Raw genomic sequence first — 18097 nt, forward strand, 5'->3', positions numbered from 1 at the left:
GACCTTGTATTAAAGCATTTATACTGTATTTCTATGTTTAGTTTCTAGGTGATTGATATAAAATTGATCAGTGAGATTTGAGGGATCTCCCCTTTCCACTTTACCCTCTTATCCTTTACAGGTGGGTAGGAAAAAAAAGTAAGGAAAGTCACACTACTAGTGACCCATCAACAAGTTTTGTTTTCTGATCAAAACAACATGTCACAGGATTGCAGACAAATTCACTGTGCCTTACTCTTCTTTGTTTCAGTCTGTTGGATGAGCTCCCTCAGTCGGTGCTTCAGTGGGCTCCTTCCGGAAGCAGCTGCCGTAAGTCAAATGATAACTTCTACCTCCCCCTGTAGGATTTCCAGGTCACTGCCTGTGTCACTCTTGTCCCTTTTTCTGCGCCCAATCCCCTTCTCACAGTGCTGGGAAGAAAACCCCCAGGGTTCCAAATAGGTTGCTAGAGAAGAGAACTTTTCAATTCTCTTTTCATTAGGACACAAGAATGCTGCAAGAACTTGCTCAAGTGGTCTTCTCAGCTCTGCTGATGGCACTGCTTTCTTTCAGATGTATGTTTGGGGAATTGTGCACAGGTTCAATGGTCTGCTATATCTGGTATTTCTAGAGTGGACTTTCTGGTTTTGTTTCTCTGAAGATAAAGTTGATCTAAGGAAAGACTGCTTTCAATTAATAGTTTAAAAAAGCAAACCATTAAACATTTGAATGCTGTTTAGACCTGTGTTACAGTGTCACCCAGCAACCCGAAAAAAAATTTTTTTGGTCTGGTAAGGCATATGACCTGGGGATTCAGAGTATATTTCATTAAACAGGTTTCTCTTTCATGTTGGTATAGACCGTTTTGCAATTCTTTAATTGGTAGTGCTGTCAGTAAAAATCGCAAGGCGATTGGGAATTACCCAAGTGCTGCATGGCACGTTGTTCAGCCCCAGTTTAACAGCCGAGTTAGATTGCAGAGCCTGCTTCTCCGTCCGGTTGCTTTCTTTCCGAGACGATAAGCAAAGTGAATCTTGATCTCTATTTGTACCGGGCAATTTCAGTTAGCTTTTAGCTGACTTATGAAAGCAAATATGTACACTGACTGTCTAGAGAAGGTCAAATAGTATCAGTTTCCACATGAGAGTTTGAAAGTAGAGTTAAATCATTTTAAACTTATACTTACAGCCCTTCTTTGACCAGAAACTAGAATTTTCATTTCCATAGGAAACAAATAAACCAGTCGTGCTTTCCCATTTCCATTTCCCAAGTCCCACAAGTCTGTCCCATATCTTCACTCTCTGTAGCCCCTTTCCTTCTGTTGGGTGGAGCGAGGCAAATGGGACAGCAGTATTCTCATTGGTGGGGATGGACTGCAAGATGAAAGCTTTTTGTTTATGTAACTGCACTGAGTAACTCAGTCAATATACCAATATTCATTTTTGGCTAATATTCTTATTGGTACTTTTACCAAATCGTACAGCTTTCATTTTACTCAATAAGACAGCAAAATGAGAGGTGAAATGTTGAAAAAAACAACAACAAACATTTAAATTGTGTATCTGTCTTTTATTGTCCCTCCTGCCTAAAAAGTAAACTGTTGAGTTTAGGATTAGAAAAGAAAGCCCAGTTGCCCTGGATCATACACAATAAATACCTATGGACCAGTGTGTATTCTGGGACACTGCTGTTGCTAGAGATGAGATTTGAGTGATGAGAAATGGTAGGAGGAGTGCCAGGCTCCTCTTTTTCAGTACAAACCATTTGTTTGAGTCTATACTGTTATTTTATAAAATGCAGATTTCTATTTTTTTTTTTTGTCATACATTGATATGAATCAGCCATAGATTTACACGTATTCCCCATCCCGATCCCCCCTCCCACCTCCCTCTCCACCCGATTCCTCTGGGTCTTCCCAGTGCACCAGGCCTGAGCACTTGTCTCATGCATCCCACCTGGGCTGGTGATCTGTTTCACCATATAGTATACATGCTGTTCTTTTGAAATATCCCACCCTCACCTTCTCCCACAGAGTTCAAAAGTCTGTTCTGTATTTCTGTGTCTCTTTTTCTGTTTTGCATATAGGGTTATCGTTACCATCTTTCTAAATTCCATATATATGTGTTAGTATGCTGTAATGTTCTTTATCTTTCTGGCTTACTTCACTCTGTATAAGGGGCTCCAGTTTCATCCATCTCATTAGAACTGATTCAAATGAATTCTTTTAACGGCTGAGTAATATTCCATGGTGTATATGTACCACAGCTTCCTTATCCATTCATCTGCTGATGGGCATCTAGGTTGCTTCCATGTCCTGGCTATAATAAACAGTGCTGCGATGAACATTGGGGTGCACGTGTCTCTTTCAGATCTGGTTTCCTCAGTGTGTATGCCCAGAGTGGGATTGCTGGGTCATATGGCAGTTCTATTTCCAGTTTTTTAAGAAATCTCCACACTGTTTTCCATAGCGGCTGTACTAGTTTGCATTCCCCACCAACAGTGTAAGAGGGTTCCCTTTTCTCACACCCTCTCCAGCATTTATTGCTTGTAGACTTTTGGATAGCAGCCATCCTGACTGGCAGTAATGGTACCTCATTGTGGTTTTGATTTGCATTTCTCTGATAATGAGTGATGTTGAGCATCTTTTCATGTGTTTGTTAGCCATCTGTATGTCTTCTTTGGAGAAATGTCTGTTTAGTTCTTTGGCCCATTTTTTGATTGGGTCATTTATTTTTCTGGAATTGAGCTTCAGGAGTTGCTTGTATATTTTTGAGATTAATCCTTTGTCTGTTTCTTCATTTGCTATTATTTTCTCCCAATCTGAGGGCTGTCTTTTCACCTTACTTATAGTTTCCTTTGTGTGCAAAAGCTTTTAAGTTTCATTAGGTCCCATTTGTTTAGTTTTGCTTTTATTTCCAATATTCTGGGAGGTGGGTCATAGAGGATCTTGCTGTGATTTATGTCGGAGAGTGTTTTGCCTATGTTCTCCTCTAGGAGTTTTATAGTTTCTGGTCTTACATTTAGATCTTTAATCTATTTTGAGTTTATTTTTGTGTATGGTGTTAGAAAGTGTTCCAGTTTCATTCTTTTACAAGTGGTTGACCAGTTATCCCAGCACCACTTGTTAAAGAGGTTGTCTTTTTTCCATTGTATATCCTTGCCTCCTTTGTCAAAGATAAGGTGTCCATAGGTCCGTGGATTTATCTCTGGGCTTTCTATTCTGTTCCATTGATCTATATTTCTGTCTTTGTGCCAGTACCATACTGTCTTGATGACTGTGGCTTTGTAGTAGAGTCTGAAGTCAGGCAGGTTGATTCCTCCAGTTCCATTCTTCTTTCTCAAGATTACTTTGGCTATTCGAGGCTTTTTGTATTTCCATACAAATTGTGAAATTCTTTGGTCTAGTTCTGTGAAAAATACCGTTGGTAACTTGATAGGGATTGCATTGAATCTATAGATTGCTTTAGGTAGAATAGCCATTTTGACAATATTGATTCTTCTATTTTTAAAGCACAAAATGTTGAAACTTTATGATTAACTGAAAGTCTCAGGTTGTTTATGCTTGGGAGAGTGGGTATTACTAGCATGAGAATTAATCTGATTTACAAAAGGTTTGTTACTAAGACATTTTATGATGTAAAACAGCTGAGAAGTTTGCAGCATGCATGTCCCACTCAGTGTAATAATAATAGTTTCAAAAGTTTCTGTCTCTTGAAATGATAGTCAGTAATGATACTTAATATTTCACTAGCTTAAGAAGCAGATGATTCAAGAATATCATAATTTCATACTACTCAAAGCATTTTGTTTTATAGCTCTGGAAATATGCTAGTAAATTAAAAGGTGTACCTAATATAATAAATCTAGATTTTGAAAGGCTAACATTTAAAACCAGTACTATATCACAATCGTCTGAGCATCAGGTTTATCATGATAAATTCATAACAGAGGTGGCTCCTCTCCTTTTCTTCCTCTCCTACCTCATGGTACCTCATTTTTTTAAAGCCCAGACCCACGAAGGCTTTCCAGCACAGCTGCAGTCAACTGGTAGAGCACCGGGAGTCTTCGGCTGTCTTCTAACATTGATTTGGGAAAACTGTGCCCAGCATATTCACATATTCAGCTCTCTTCTTCATTTGGGATATTCTGGTTAATAGAACTGTAGGGCTTCCCTGGTAGCTCAGCTGGTAAAGAATTCGCCTGGAATGCAGGAAACCCTGGTTCAATTCCTGTGTCAGGAAGATTCCCTGGAGGAGGGCATGGCAACCCACTCCAGTATTCTTTCCTGAAGAATCCTCATGGACAGAGGAACCTGGCAGGCTATAGTCCATGGGATCTTAAAGAGTCAGACACGACTGAGTGACTAAGCACATAACTAAGCATACCAAACCAGGCTTACCAACCTTGAACAAAGAACAGCAGAATATTTACATTAATATTTATATTAAAATGGTAGTGGATATAATTTAATCTTTTTTTGTTTTGTTAATCTCTTCAAGAATCAGATGCCCCCTAACGGGCTTCTGGAAACATGAGATATAACTTTGATGAAGCTGTAGCACTTGCTAGTTACAGATACCTGGTTGAGCAAATGGTCGGTAACAGAATTTTGACATCTTATACATTCAAGAGGAAAAATGGAGGTTGCAGAATTGCCACAGTTTCCAAAATGCCAAAAAAAAACACAAACTCTGGAGCCAAGAATTTTCAGTTTAGCCATAGCAGCCTTATGCTCCTAGAAAATAGCTGTGGACAATACAGTGTAAAATGGTTACTCTCTGACATTCCTTGGGGGGAGAGATGATGACTATTCCTTTTTGAATTTTTCCTTGTAGGGAGTGATAACCCAGTGTCTCTGCAGTTCCCTACTTGAAAGGAGGTAGACCTAGAGGGGAGCAAAATTTTAGGAAGTTACTTCCAACTCACGAAGCTTCCCCGACTTCCCCACCATAGGATATAAACGAGTTAGTGAGAGAGTAAGAGCTCTTTGTGTCTGGGTTAGTAATGAGTTTTTGAAGAGGAAAGGCCTTGTAAAAACTAGTTTATGGAGTATAAACATCTTTGAACAAATGAAAACATGCCAGTTTTTAAATAGTGTATGGTATTATCACTTACTTGTATCTCAGATTGAACCTCCACCTGAAGCAAAAATGCGAACTACATTTGTTTTACAGTGGCTGTATTTGTCATTTTGGTTACGGATTCTGTTCGTGCTGAATGTATTTAAAAGTTTGTAGTTTGCAACTCTTTTTCTTGTGGGGAGATTACTCCACGGTTCTGGGGAAGAGAAGAAATAAAAGATGGCAACTTCTCGTGCTCTAAATCAGAAAGATTAAGCTGTGGTTGCACTGGTCTAGGTTGGTATGGGAGACCTGAGCGAGGTTTGGCAAATTCTAAGGTCAGTCATGGCTAAAACCATAGAATTCAAGGTCATTTCTAAAAGTACTGTTGTAATCTCAAAATCAAAGCCTTAATTAAAATTTTCAGTGATTTTTTTTCCTTTAAGGAGGTTTATAGTAAGTATTCTTAACTGAATTTTTAAAACTTCAAAAAAACTTATTTTTAACTGAATTTTGAAAACTTTAGGAAAAAAGTGTGAAGCATGGCTAGTCTGTTATTCATGTAATTCTTAGTAGTTGCACCCCATAAATTCAAATCACTAACTATAATTTTAAAATGGCTTCCTTTGATGAGTGAATTACAATCTTTATCAACAAAGACATGTAAATAAAAGCCCACCTGTTTCTCCATCTTGTCAAATCTGTAGGTCACTGTATGTCAGTCAAGTTTGGATATCATTTGAAAAGTACTTTACATTGAGTTGCTCATTCTTAGTTTCTTCATGGAGGATGTATGTATGCACATGCACATTCTTGTGTATGAGAAAAACAACTGAGATTTTGAGAATATTGAAGTCTTGACAACTTTTGCCTATTATGAATGACATATTAAAAAAAACTTAATACTTCACAGGTGAAATAGCCCAGTATTTGGTATGTGCTCATAATTTAGCATATGATGAAAAGCCAGACTATCAAATGCTCAGGAAGATTCTGAACCCAAGTGGAATACCTCTAGGACCACTGGAGTTTTGCACTAAAGGAGAGAGCTTAAATATGCGTGCTCCAAACAATCAAAAGGTAAGTAACAGCTCCTGCAGTCCAATGATGACCTTCTGTGAAGCTTATCTACCAAATGAAGTTGTTTTAGGTGTCAGAATGAGTCTGACAGTCCTGTTTCTTATAATTTCTAATTCCTGTATCCCCTAACTGAGCTCCAAGAAATTTTGTTGAAGGTCCCTTTGACTTGTCTTTTAGAGAAAAATAGTAGAACCTGTGTGCCCTGTTGTGTGTTATTAAATAAATAAAGCAGTCACTAATATAACAGAGCTAGGACTAGAGTAAGATATTAAAGGCTAATCCAACTTTATTCATGAAAAATCTTTTTTTTTTTTTCTGTTTTCCTTCAGATTTTCTTTAGTCATCCCTCTGCTTTTGCTTACTCATTCAGCCACAATTTGGTGGTAATAATAATATTCTTAGATTTTACCAGGTTATTTGTATGTGCTGATATTTCAATCTGTAAAAACAATTTTTGAAATAAGTTATTTTTTAAAGTTTTGCATTCCACTTTATGCAAGTGACTCCCTCAGAGCAGCACTAAAAATTAAAAAGAGAATTAGAACTGGAAATAACACAAAAGAATTAAAACTTGAAACATTTTTTAAGAGGATGAAGGAACCTGAAACTGCTATCAACATTACTGGACAGGCAGCTAGATGTTCAGCCCTGCTGTGACACTGCTCATGTGCAAAAAAAAATGGGGAGGGCTTTGTTTCCTGATGCATGTACATTGGGGTAGGGTCAGGATGCCATTCATTTTTAATATTTCTTCTGAACTTTGGATCATCATAAGTGTTCACGAGCCAAGAATGCAAGATGCAAACTAATGTGACTGATAGGCTGCTCGATGAATGGTGAGTCAAGTATCAGCGCACAGATGGTTCTGATTTGCTGAATTTTGTAGCTGCTGCAACTGAAGACATAAAATATCCTTCTAGTCATAAATTAGCTCTTTGGAAGCAAAACCTTGGCACCAGAGCTTTACAACCTTCAATTAGTAGGGAAAGAAGTATTTGAATGACTGTGGTATTGACATCTGTAGGCCTGCATAGTAATCATTCCTAATAGAAGAGAATATCTGTTTGAGGAGGTTTTGCATGGCTAATTAACTACCAGTGAGAATATGTAATTTTTTCATGATCTCCTGATTGTCACCTTTCTCTCATGATACAATTACATTTTATTGTAGCAAGTGCCTCACAAACCAATTGTCAGCACTATTTACGTATTGCAGAAGGCAGAACAAAAGTTCATGTTTAATAAAAAGCCACTGGATTTTGATCTTGGTAATTACTGAGACTTATTTTAACAGTTTTATTGACTTTTGTGTTTTTATCACTTTTGCAACAAAACAAAGAGCCATTTCCTTGACATAGTATTTCCCTTGCAATAATGGTCACCACTTAATCTACACTAATTTAAGTAGATTTTTTTCCTTTTTGGAGTTTTTCAGTTTCATAAACTTAATTGAAATATAAAAGAAGCCATTAAAAAAACTGATAGCTATATCCTCTGATATAAAATTCTAATTATTATCCACCAGAATTTTCAGTTTCATCAAATTCAATGGTTTGCTGTGAAACCATTTTTTTATATGCAGAGATAGAACATAAAACATTTTTTTCCAATGAGCCTCAATCAAAAATATTGTATTTCCCTTTTGATTAGAGCACTTTGATTATGAGTAAACAGAAAACATTAAGAATAATATGCATTCTTAAGACTTTAGTTAATTTCTGTTGGATCAGCTTCAGTATATAGACATTGAGATGAATCAGGATATACTTCATAGCAGATCAATATTTATTGAACATTGACTTTATTTCTCTAGTATTTTGAGAACAGTGGAAACAGTGGCTGACTTTATTTTTCTGAGCTCCAAAATCACTGCAGATGGTGATTGCAGCCATGAAATTAAAAGACGCTTACTCCTTGGAAGGAAAGTTATGACCAAACTAGACAGCATATTAAAAAGCAGAGACATGACTTTGCCGACAAAGGTCTGACTAGTCAAAGCTGTGGTTTTTCCAGTGGTCATGTATGGATGTGAGAGTTGGACTATAAAGAAAGCTGAGTGCCGAAGAATTGATGCTTTTGAACTGTGGTATTGGAGACGACTCTTGAGAGTTCCTTGGACTGCAAGGAGATCCAACCAATCCATCCTAAAGGAAATCAGTCCTGGGTGTTCATTGGAAGGACTGATGCTGAAGCTGAAACTCCAATACTTTGGCCACCTGATGAGAAGAGCTGACTCTTGAAAAGACCCTGATGCTGGGAAAGATTGAAGGCAGGAGGAGAAGGGGACGACGGAGAATGAGATGGTTAGGTGGCATCGCTGACTCAATGGACATGGGTTTGGGTGGACTCTGGGAGTTGGTGATGGACAGGGAGGCCTGGCATGATGCGGTTCATGGGGTCACAAAGAGTCGGACACGAATGAGCAACTGAACTGAACTGAATATATTTAATAATTATAGTATATAGATTCACCATATGTGACCACACCTTAAGTATCTTTTTATTTTTAAATTAAGTTTACAGATTTTGAAATGCTGCAAAATCCAGACTTGAAGATGATAAAAAACACAGTATACTAATATAAACTATCCTGTACTCAGTTCTCCTGAATGATCAAGTACAGGATAGTTTCCACAGTTCATTGCTTCTATAACAAAAATCATTTTTAAGTCCAGAATGAATATCAATCACATGGCCCAAAATTTCTCTCTTTTTAGATAGAATTCCCTTATTAGCAACTAATAACATTTCTTGTTACTCTATACATGGACCTAATCATTTAACAGAATAAATAATGAACTCCAGACTTGTGCTTTTTGGACAAAGATTCTTGGAAAAAAGGTCAGTAGACCAGGAAGCATATATAATTAGATAAATAAAATGTTTCTGATTCAGTCTTCAAACGAAAGTTTTGAATATTTAATTAAGTGTTATTTCCCTCAGCTTGCTTTGTGCCTTTTTTAAAATTTTTTAAATATTTATTTTTGGTGATGTCAGATCTTATTTGTGGCATGAGGAATCTTTGCGGGCTCTTGAGTAGGGCTGTGGGGTTTCTCTCAAGTTGTGTTGTGTGGGCTCCAGAGTGTGTGGACTCTGCGGCATGCAGGCTCTCTAGTTGAGATGCACAGGTTCAGTAGTTGGAGCATGTGGGCTTAGTTCCCCTGAAGGCATGTGGGATCTTAGTTCCCTGACCAAGGATCAGACCCACATTCCCTGCATTGGAAGGGGGAACTCTTAACCACTGACCGATCAGGGAGGTTCCAGTTGTACCTTTAAATTTAGTAGTTATAACAAAAATGTTTTGGTTAGGTATTGGAAAATAGCCTATCACCATAAGAATCTTAGAAACTCATAGCATCTTTTTGGGGGGAAAAAAAAGGAGGGAGGGAAGGATTTTTCCAGTACTAGGCATCATAAACTGTTCCCTGTAAACTGAGCTGCCTTCTTGAAATCCTTAAATACTATTAATGGAAATAACTGGAAGTAAACTTTTGTTAAGGTGGTGGAGATATTGACATTTTGTCCTGAAAAGCAAATCTTTGGGGGTATTTGCCTCAATCAAGGTGACGGTAGGCATAGCTGAAATTACTCTCTGGTAGTTGTGAAGAGACTAGAGTTGAATTAGAAGAATCTGTCATCAGGGCCACCTCAGTCTATTTATGCCATCCATTGGGATGTCATGTCCAGAATTCACTGAAGGAAACCATATTCAGTAAGAATGCTTATGGAGGCAGGGAGTAGCTGTAGGTCATAGTTTAAAATATTCAAGCTATCCTACATTTCAGGCAAGAAAAAGTTTGTTCCTTCTTTCACCTTAAATCTGAGGTTTGCATAGCAAATGCAGGGGTGAATAAGTTATTATGGATAGTAGTAATCTTTGTATTGACCTTAAAAGTCTACAGATTTCTTTCTTGAGCTTTACGTCCCAAAATAATTCTGTTAAACTTGTCTTCATATTTATTTTCTGTGTGAGAAAAAGTAGCATATAAATTCTTAATTATAAGCATATTTTTGCTTATTTAATTTTAGGAGTATAAAAGTATTCCTGATTCTGTAAAACAGTGTGAAGTGTCAATGGAAAATTAAATAAAAATTACCTTATTTGAATAGCCACTTTCTGGAAAGTGACACACATTTGGATAATGTCCTTCTGTTTGATTATGTGAGATATCCAGAGTGTTTTCTATACTTAGTTTTATATCTTTGAGAAAAAGTTTTACTCTGTTCACAATTAAGGGTTAAACTTCATGATCCCACTTCACTTTTACGATTTTAAAAGTTTCCCTGGAAATAGAAATTTTCCATATACTGGATATCATTTTGTTTATCAGCTAGAAGTGCTCACGGCAGCACAACTTAACCATCCAGCCAACTGACAGCAGATCCAGGAAGGCACCATCTCTTCCAGGAGGCCTCACAGAGGACTGAATATATTAGAACAAACTTTGTTTGTGCATCAGAGGCTCCTGGGCCCAAAACTGTCATAGCTAAAGTGCCTAGCATACAAGAGGCACCGAAATCATCAATTAATATCTCAACTAATGCTTTACGTCACAGAACACATTTCATGATGATTGGCAAGTCAGCATTTTATTAGGATAGAACTGTGTAGAGAGGCCTTGGGAAACCCTGTGTTTCACACTCGTGGTATGATGGGCATTTATTACCAAGACGACTTCAATGGAAAACTGGCTCAGAAGATGGTTACACATGAATTTTCCTAGGAGTTGGAGAGAGTGGAGTGGTAGAAATAAAGAACCCCTGAGTGATCAGACAGCAATTCCAGTTTTCAGGCTACCGAGAAGCAGTGGCTTTGCCACCTTTGAGAACCTGGGATCCGAGAGGAGGGGTGAATAAAGAATGGTGGTGTGACAGCTTAAGCCTAGCCACAAAACACCACCATATTTTAAAGGGAAAGAGTGAACATATTTGGCAACAGAAGCTAAAAATTGAGAGACTAGAAATTAAGGCTCTGCTTGCCCAGCCAATGTAATTCATTCTCTAGTTTGGCACTGGCTACTCCATTATTTCCCCCTTGTACTGCTCCTATCTTCTGCCCCCTGTTTAACCCGTGAAAAAAAGGTGATGGCACTTTCAGCTGCTGTAAACATGAAGCTGCTGAACAAATACTTCACATGAGGATCTTCACTGTGGCTTTCAGTCTTCCAGCTGTATTGTGGGAGCTGCCCTTCTATTTCCGTGTCTCCTTCAAGGTTACTGAGAGTCAGTCATCCCCCCAGATAACAGCATGGTGTGAAAAAGAAACCTTAGAGACAGCAAGCTTGTTATAGAATTTAACCTCTGATACTAGTACACAGAATTAGATGACATGGACTGTTATTCATCTGTTCAAAGGTTAAATTACCTGTATAAAAAAGTAAGCAATATCATAAGCTCCTTTTATATGTTCACATTAATTAGGCTCACTTCAATGATAGGAAACTAAGATTCTAATTAATAAGAATTTAAACTGAAAAGATGTACTGGATCCACTCCCAGCAAAGGTTAATAATGAATTCATGTGCAGTTTTAAAATGTGACAGTTTTCTGTAAAAAATGCCGTTTTCAATAAGCAAGTTATCTGTAGAGATAATTTCTAAAGAGTGCACAACAGTGACACTAATTTTAATTGGTCTTGTCCTATTGATGAGAATAGGCCTGGATCTTGCCAACTACTCTATTTTTCTGTAACTTCCATTTGTTGGTTTCCTCTTTATTTCTTCCTTTGTTCAAAAATTGGCAAGTATAGAGTTTTCAAGAATCTGGACATGAATGCAGTTTTCTTTTACAAATGTCAAAAGTTTTCACTGTATATGTCATTACTTCCTGGGTGTCAACAGGTTGATTCACGAAAGGCTGCAACAAAACAAGTCTATCAGGTGCAGAATACATTAATAGGGAAAAAAGGCCACAGTGAGCGAAGTGCTGAGTCCCGTACACCAAGGAGAAAAGTGCAAGAGGAGAAGCTGACTGGATTGTTTAGCAGTGAAACAGTGCAGGTAAGAGGTGTTTTCTTGTTGCCTTCCTTAAGGTTACATTAGAATATGCCCTTTGGGAATAAAGACTTATTTTCTCCCGAGGACCAAGGTTGTACAGTTGCACTAAATAAGAAAGGACAGAAAATATCCTATCTGGCAGATAAAACCAAAGCAGCCAACACCAGTTATCACAGACACAGAGTGACATGAGCACCTTTGCCTGCAGATCTGATTCTTTCTTCAGCCTGAGAATGTAATGAAAGGCACTTGAATTTGTTATGCTGTCTGTGATCCCTGAGGGACTCACCGTATTCCACACTTTTACATAGACTCCTCCAATGTCCAGCTCATCAGCAGATGTCACTGTGGTCGTATTTACTATTCTTTCTTTACTTATTTTTGGGGGCATTGGATCGTCCTGGCTGTGTGCAAGCTTTTTCTGGTGCAGTGAGTAGGGATTTCTCTAGTTCTGATGAGCTGTGGGCTTCTCTCATTGTGGTTCACAGGCTCCAGGGCACACGGGCTGTTTCCTCATGGCATGTGGAATCTTACTGGACCAGGGATTGAACCCCTGCATTGGCAGGCAGATTCTTAACCACTGGACCACCAGAGAAGTCCAGTTGTATTTTTAAATGACATATTTTTTATATCATCCATATAGTCTTTGGCTAGTGACTCACCTCTAGCAGATGACTCATTCAAGCAACAGCAAATCTTTCCTAATTTAACCTTTTTTGACAAGAGGCGTACAAGGTATTTATATCTGCAGTCAAAACATTTTTTCCCAGAACAGCCAACATTTTATTATTTAAATAACATCATTTTCCCCAAATGACTTGAGGTAGTTTACAATATGAAATAAAATAATTTAATGCCCCCTCCTCCCATTTCTCCCCCACCCAAAGAAAGAAAAACAAATTGGTTAATCAGCCAGCTGGGATGTGAATTGCTAAAGTGAGCACTGAATTTGCCTCTGAACTTCTTGGCAGCCAAGGCAAAAATTAGAAGCATACTAGGTAGGCATTTCTCATGTAACCAGCAAGCATACAAGCTTATCTAGAGAGAGAGAGAGATGCTTTTTTAGTACTAATAGGAGTCTTTTGTATTTATTCTGTTATAAAAACAATGGTAGCATCATTTATTTTGTTTTCTTTTTTAAATTGATAATAATCTACTTCAAAAGAACAGAAGTTCCCATTTATAAAATTTTATAGTTTTATAGTTCCCATTTATAAAATTAAAGACAAATATTACTCAGTGACAAAATTGAGATTCTTGAATGCTTTTTCAACCCTTAATGGGCACTGGTATCACTTGAGTATGTAGTAGAGAGGGATATAAAAATACTGATGCCCACATTCCAAGGAAAGAAATGGATTTGTTTTAATTGGGGTGGTAATGCGATAGGCATGTGTAGATTTTATCCCTCCTGAAAGTTCTTTGTTCCTTTTCTCAGTCAGTCCCCTTCCCTCATAGACAATTTCTTATATTCTGATTTTCGTCACTAAATTTAGTTTGTTTAAATCTGGGTCTCCTGCATTGCATCAGATTCTTTATCATCTGAGCAACCAGGGAAGCCCTTTACACACAGGTAGTCATATGGTATGCCCTCTTTTCTAGCTTCTTTCACTCAGCATGGTTTCTTGAAATTTCTCCATATTATTGCACCCACCAGTAATTTGTTCTTTTTCATGTTGAGTTGTATAGTTACATCCATCGTATAGTTACATCGTAACTTGTATATACATTCTCCTATTAGTGGGCACCTGGGCTTCCCCTGACCCTTCTTCCTGTTGTTCAGTTGCTAAGTAGTGTCAGACTCTGATGCCATGGACTGCAGCACCCCAGGCTCCTCTGTCCTTCACTATCTCCCGGAGTTTGCTCAAATTCATGTAATTGAGTCGGTGATGCTATCTAACCATCTCATCCTCTGTGGCCCCCTTCTCCTCCTGCCCTCTTCCTGATCTTTCCCAGCATCCGGGTCTTTTCCAATGAGTCAGCTCTTCGCATCAGGCGGCCAGAGTACTGGAGTTTCAGCTTCAGCATCAGTCCTCCCAATGAACATTCAGGATTGAATTCTTCTAGGACTGACTGCTTTGATCTCCTTGCTGTCTAAGGGATTCTCAAGAGTCTTCTCCAGCACCACAGTTCAAAAGCATCAATTCTTTGGCACTCAGCCTTCTTTATGGTCCAACTCTCATATCCATACATGACTACTGAGAAAACCATAGCTTAACTATATGGACTTGCGTCAGCAAAGTGGTCTCTGCTTTTTAATATGCTGTCTGAGTTTATCATAGTTTTCCTTCCAAGGAGCAAGCATCTTAATTTCATGGCCACAGTCACTGTCTGCAGTTATGACACAAGTCCTTCTATGGATATGTTCTGTTTGTCCTGAGAAGTGGAACTGCTGGGTAACAGGAGAGATGTATGTTCACCATTTCAAAAAGCTAACAGATACTTGCCATTTTATACTCCCACCAATAATGTATGCAAATTCCAGCCATTGCACATCCTCCCTCCCCACTATTTGGTGTTTGTAAGTCTTTCTAGCCATTATAGCGTTTTGTGTATTAGTATCTCACAGTGATTCCAGTTACCACCTACCTGATAACTAGTCATGGCAAGCACCTTCTCCTGTGCTGACTGTCCACTCATAGCGCTTCTTTTGTGAAGTGCCCTTTCAAGTGTTTCTGTCTTTTATTTGGATAGTTGTTTTTAAGTTGTAGGAATTCTCTACGTATTACATGTCCCCTCTTCAATATCTATATTGCAGAAGTGTTCTCCTTGTGTGCATCCTGCCTGTTTAGTCTGTTATGAACAGAAACTATTTGTTTTTATTTGAAATTCAGTGTATCAGTTTGCCTACTTGAAGATCACAAAGTTATTTTGATATCTTTTAGAAGGTCTGTAGTTTTAGCTTTCATATTTGGGTCTATGAGCCATCTCAAATCAACTGGGTATGGTGTGACATAGAGGTTGACGTTCATTTTTTCAATGTTGTAAGCCAGTTATCCCAGTACTGTTTCTTTAATATTTATTTGGCTGCACTGGGTCTTAGCTGTGGCATGTGGGATCTAGTTCCCTGACGAGGGATCAAACCCAGGCCTCCTGCTTTGGAAGCACAGAATCTTAGCCAGTGGGCCACCAGGGAAGTCCCAGAGTAGCATACTTTTAGATTTTTCTAATTAAATTTCTTTGGAGCCCTTTTCAGAAGTCAGCTGACTATATAAATGGGTCTATTTTTAGACTCTCTTTTCAATCAATTTATTTGTTTATCCTTAGTTCTAAAATCAGGTAGTCCTTCAACCCCTTTCTTTTCTTCAAAGATGCCATGGCCATTTTAAATCCTGGTCACCTCCATAAAATTTAAGAATCATCTTGTCAGTTTCCACTAAACAGCACAGTGGGATTTTAATTGGGACTACATTGAATCTACAGATCAGTCTAAAGGGAACTGAAATCCCAACAACATTGAATTCTCCAATGCAAGAACCTGACACTTCTCTCCATTTCTTTCTTTAAACATTGTTTTTTTTTTTTTTTAATTAGTTGGAGGCTAATTACAATATTGTAGTGGTTTTTGCCATACATTGACATGAATCAGCCATGGATTTACATGTGTTCCCATCCTGAACCCCCCTCCCACCTCCCTCCCCATAAACAATGTTTTTTAGTGTAGATAGCCTACACTGCTTCCATTAAAATGATTTCTCAGTATTTTGGTTTTTAATCCTATTTTAAATGTCATTTTTCAAAAACTTCATATTCCAGTTATTTGTTGCTGGTATATAGAAATAAAATTTTAATGTCCTTGTGTCTTGAGATCTTCCTGCAGTTCACTTCACTATTCTAGTAGCGCCTTTGTATCCTTAGGATTTTTTACATAATCAATCATGTTTTCTGAAAGTTTTTTTCCTAATGTACATGTCTTTCATTTCTTTCATGTCTTACTACACCTGCTGGGACCTCTAATACTATACTGACTATTCAATGTAGTAGTGAGAGGGCATCCATTTTACATCCCTCATTTTAGGGGGAAAGCATTCATTCTTTTACCACTAAGTATGATGTTAGCTGTAGATTTTTCCTAAATGCCTTTTATCATCAGGCTGAGGAAATTTCATTGTATTTATAGTTTACTGAAGAATAAATTTTAGTCAGGAATGGGTATTATTTTGGGGGATGTGTTCAGATCATATAATTTTTCGTCTTTACTAGTATAATAAACTCCACTTAGTTATAATGTGTTGTCCTACTGAATTCAATTTGCTGTTTTTCCATTATAGATTCTTATATTCCTGTTGATGAGATAGTGGTCTGTAATTTTTTGTTTCAGTGTCCTTGTGTGGTTTTGTTTTCCAGTCACTGTGCAAGTTACATTAGAGGGAAGTATCTATTTTCAGAAAATGTTTCAATAAGATTTGTCTTTCATGAATGAAAGTTTAGCAAGAAAACTATCGTCTATAGTTTCGTTGTAAAATTTTAAATTATGAATTTACTGTCACAAATACAGTGATTATTAGATTTTCTTTTTCTTCTTATGTCAGTTTTGGTAATTGATCTTTCAAGGAATTTGTCCATTTCATTTAACTTGTCAAATCTGTCAGCACTGTGTAGTTTGTAATATTCTTTTATTCTTTTAACATCTTCAGTATCCTGGTAATGATAACTGAATTCATGTTGCTTTACAGTGACATGGTCTCCCCAATCCCAAACCCTGGAAAGCATTGGTCTGTTCTGCATCACTGTAATGTTGTCATTTTGAGTATGTCAGTATAAACCAAATTATACACTATGTAACTTCAGATTGGCTTTATGTCTTTCCCCATTATGTCTGTGAGATGCATCCAAATTTTGCATCTATTGATAGTTCATTCTTTTTTTATTGCTAGGTGGTATTCTGAGGTATGGATGTAGTGTTGAAGAACATGTGAGTTTCTTCCAGTTTTTTTGCCTTTTGCCATTTATGTCTAGTAGTTCTCAGTTAATTACTAAAAGCAATGTTTTCTAGTAAGAAGGATGTGAGATGCTGTCTGTTTGCTATCCCTTGCTTAATGCAAGTAGTGGTGGTCAGTAGGGCTATGTACCAATAAAACTTTACTCATAAACAGGCAGACAGTGAGCCACTTTTCCAATCCTACCATAGGCTGTCTTTCCCAATCAGAGCTCTCAGGAAGACAGCTGAGGGTTAAATCCTTCTATGAGTGCTTTTCCATTTGACATCATCTGCTGTTGGTTAAGGAGAGACAAGGTATGTAAGTCACACAGGAGAGGACTGTCTTGAAATTTCAATAGTCGACTTCTGTTTTTACCTAGCTGGGGACTAACTAGATCATTCATTTCTACATGTAAGTTAAGTTGTATGTAAATACTGTTTAAGTTAGCTTACCTGTGGCTCTTATCCTTTAGAAATATGATTTGATGCTATATTTCTTTGTGAAAGAACTATGCTTTATTGGCCTACTGGAAAAACTATTAATTCATTTTGCCTTTTTAGTGAATTAAGCTGACAAAACTTTAGGAAACTTTCATTCGTGTGACTTTCTTAGCTCTCAGGCAGTAGTTCATAGTTATCTCAGTAATTTCTTAATGGAAAAGCCAAAGAGATGTCAAGACATCTCTTTGGGCATGGTAAAACTAACTTGTATAGACTGATTCCTTTTTGCATAAGAGATTAGAGTGAGCATCTTTTCTCAGGTCAATTTCTGAACAAATAGATTTTTTCCAGCTGTCTTCTTGAGGTCTGTAATGGGAAGATATTGGTGCTTGGGCAGGAGGCTACAGTGGACAGGCCACGGCTGATACCTCTCTATGTGGGTGCACAGTACACAAGTACCATCTTGCTCCAGTGCTTCTAGTATCCTTAATTATTACTGACCAAAGAGCCGTCTAACTATGACTGTTCTTATCCTCCTAAGATTAAGCCTGGTTTTTTCCTTGCCAAAAAATCATTATTTTCATATGCTATCCTATTTTTAGATTATTTAAGAAATAGCC

The 18097-nt window shown here is 37.7% G+C and overlaps 1 protein-coding gene across 5 annotated transcripts in view; it reads left to right on the top strand.

Moving 5' to 3' along the window:
* VRK2 (VRK serine/threonine kinase 2) overlaps positions 1-18097 on the top strand; it is a 98979-nt gene that overhangs the window by 80283 nt on the left and 599 nt on the right. For 4 of the 5 annotated variants that reach the window (XM_043468615.1, XM_043468614.1, XM_043468616.1 and 1 more), the window contains 3 exons: positions 251-309; positions 5953-6119; positions 11960-12118. In XM_043468615.1, the coding sequence (XP_043324550.1) occupies positions 251-309; positions 5953-6119; positions 11960-12118 (385 nt within the window). Of the gene's footprint in view, positions 1-250; positions 310-5952; positions 6120-11959; positions 12119-16992; positions 17031-18097 lie in introns of all 5 variants that reach the window. The other variant, XM_043468617.1, reaches the window with a different exon arrangement.

The sequence above is a fragment of the Cervus canadensis genome, chromosome 5, assembly GCF_019320065.1.
Source record: "Cervus canadensis isolate Bull #8, Minnesota chromosome 5, ASM1932006v1, whole genome shotgun sequence".
NCBI classification, from domain to species: domain Eukaryota; kingdom Metazoa; phylum Chordata; class Mammalia; order Artiodactyla; family Cervidae; genus Cervus; species Cervus canadensis.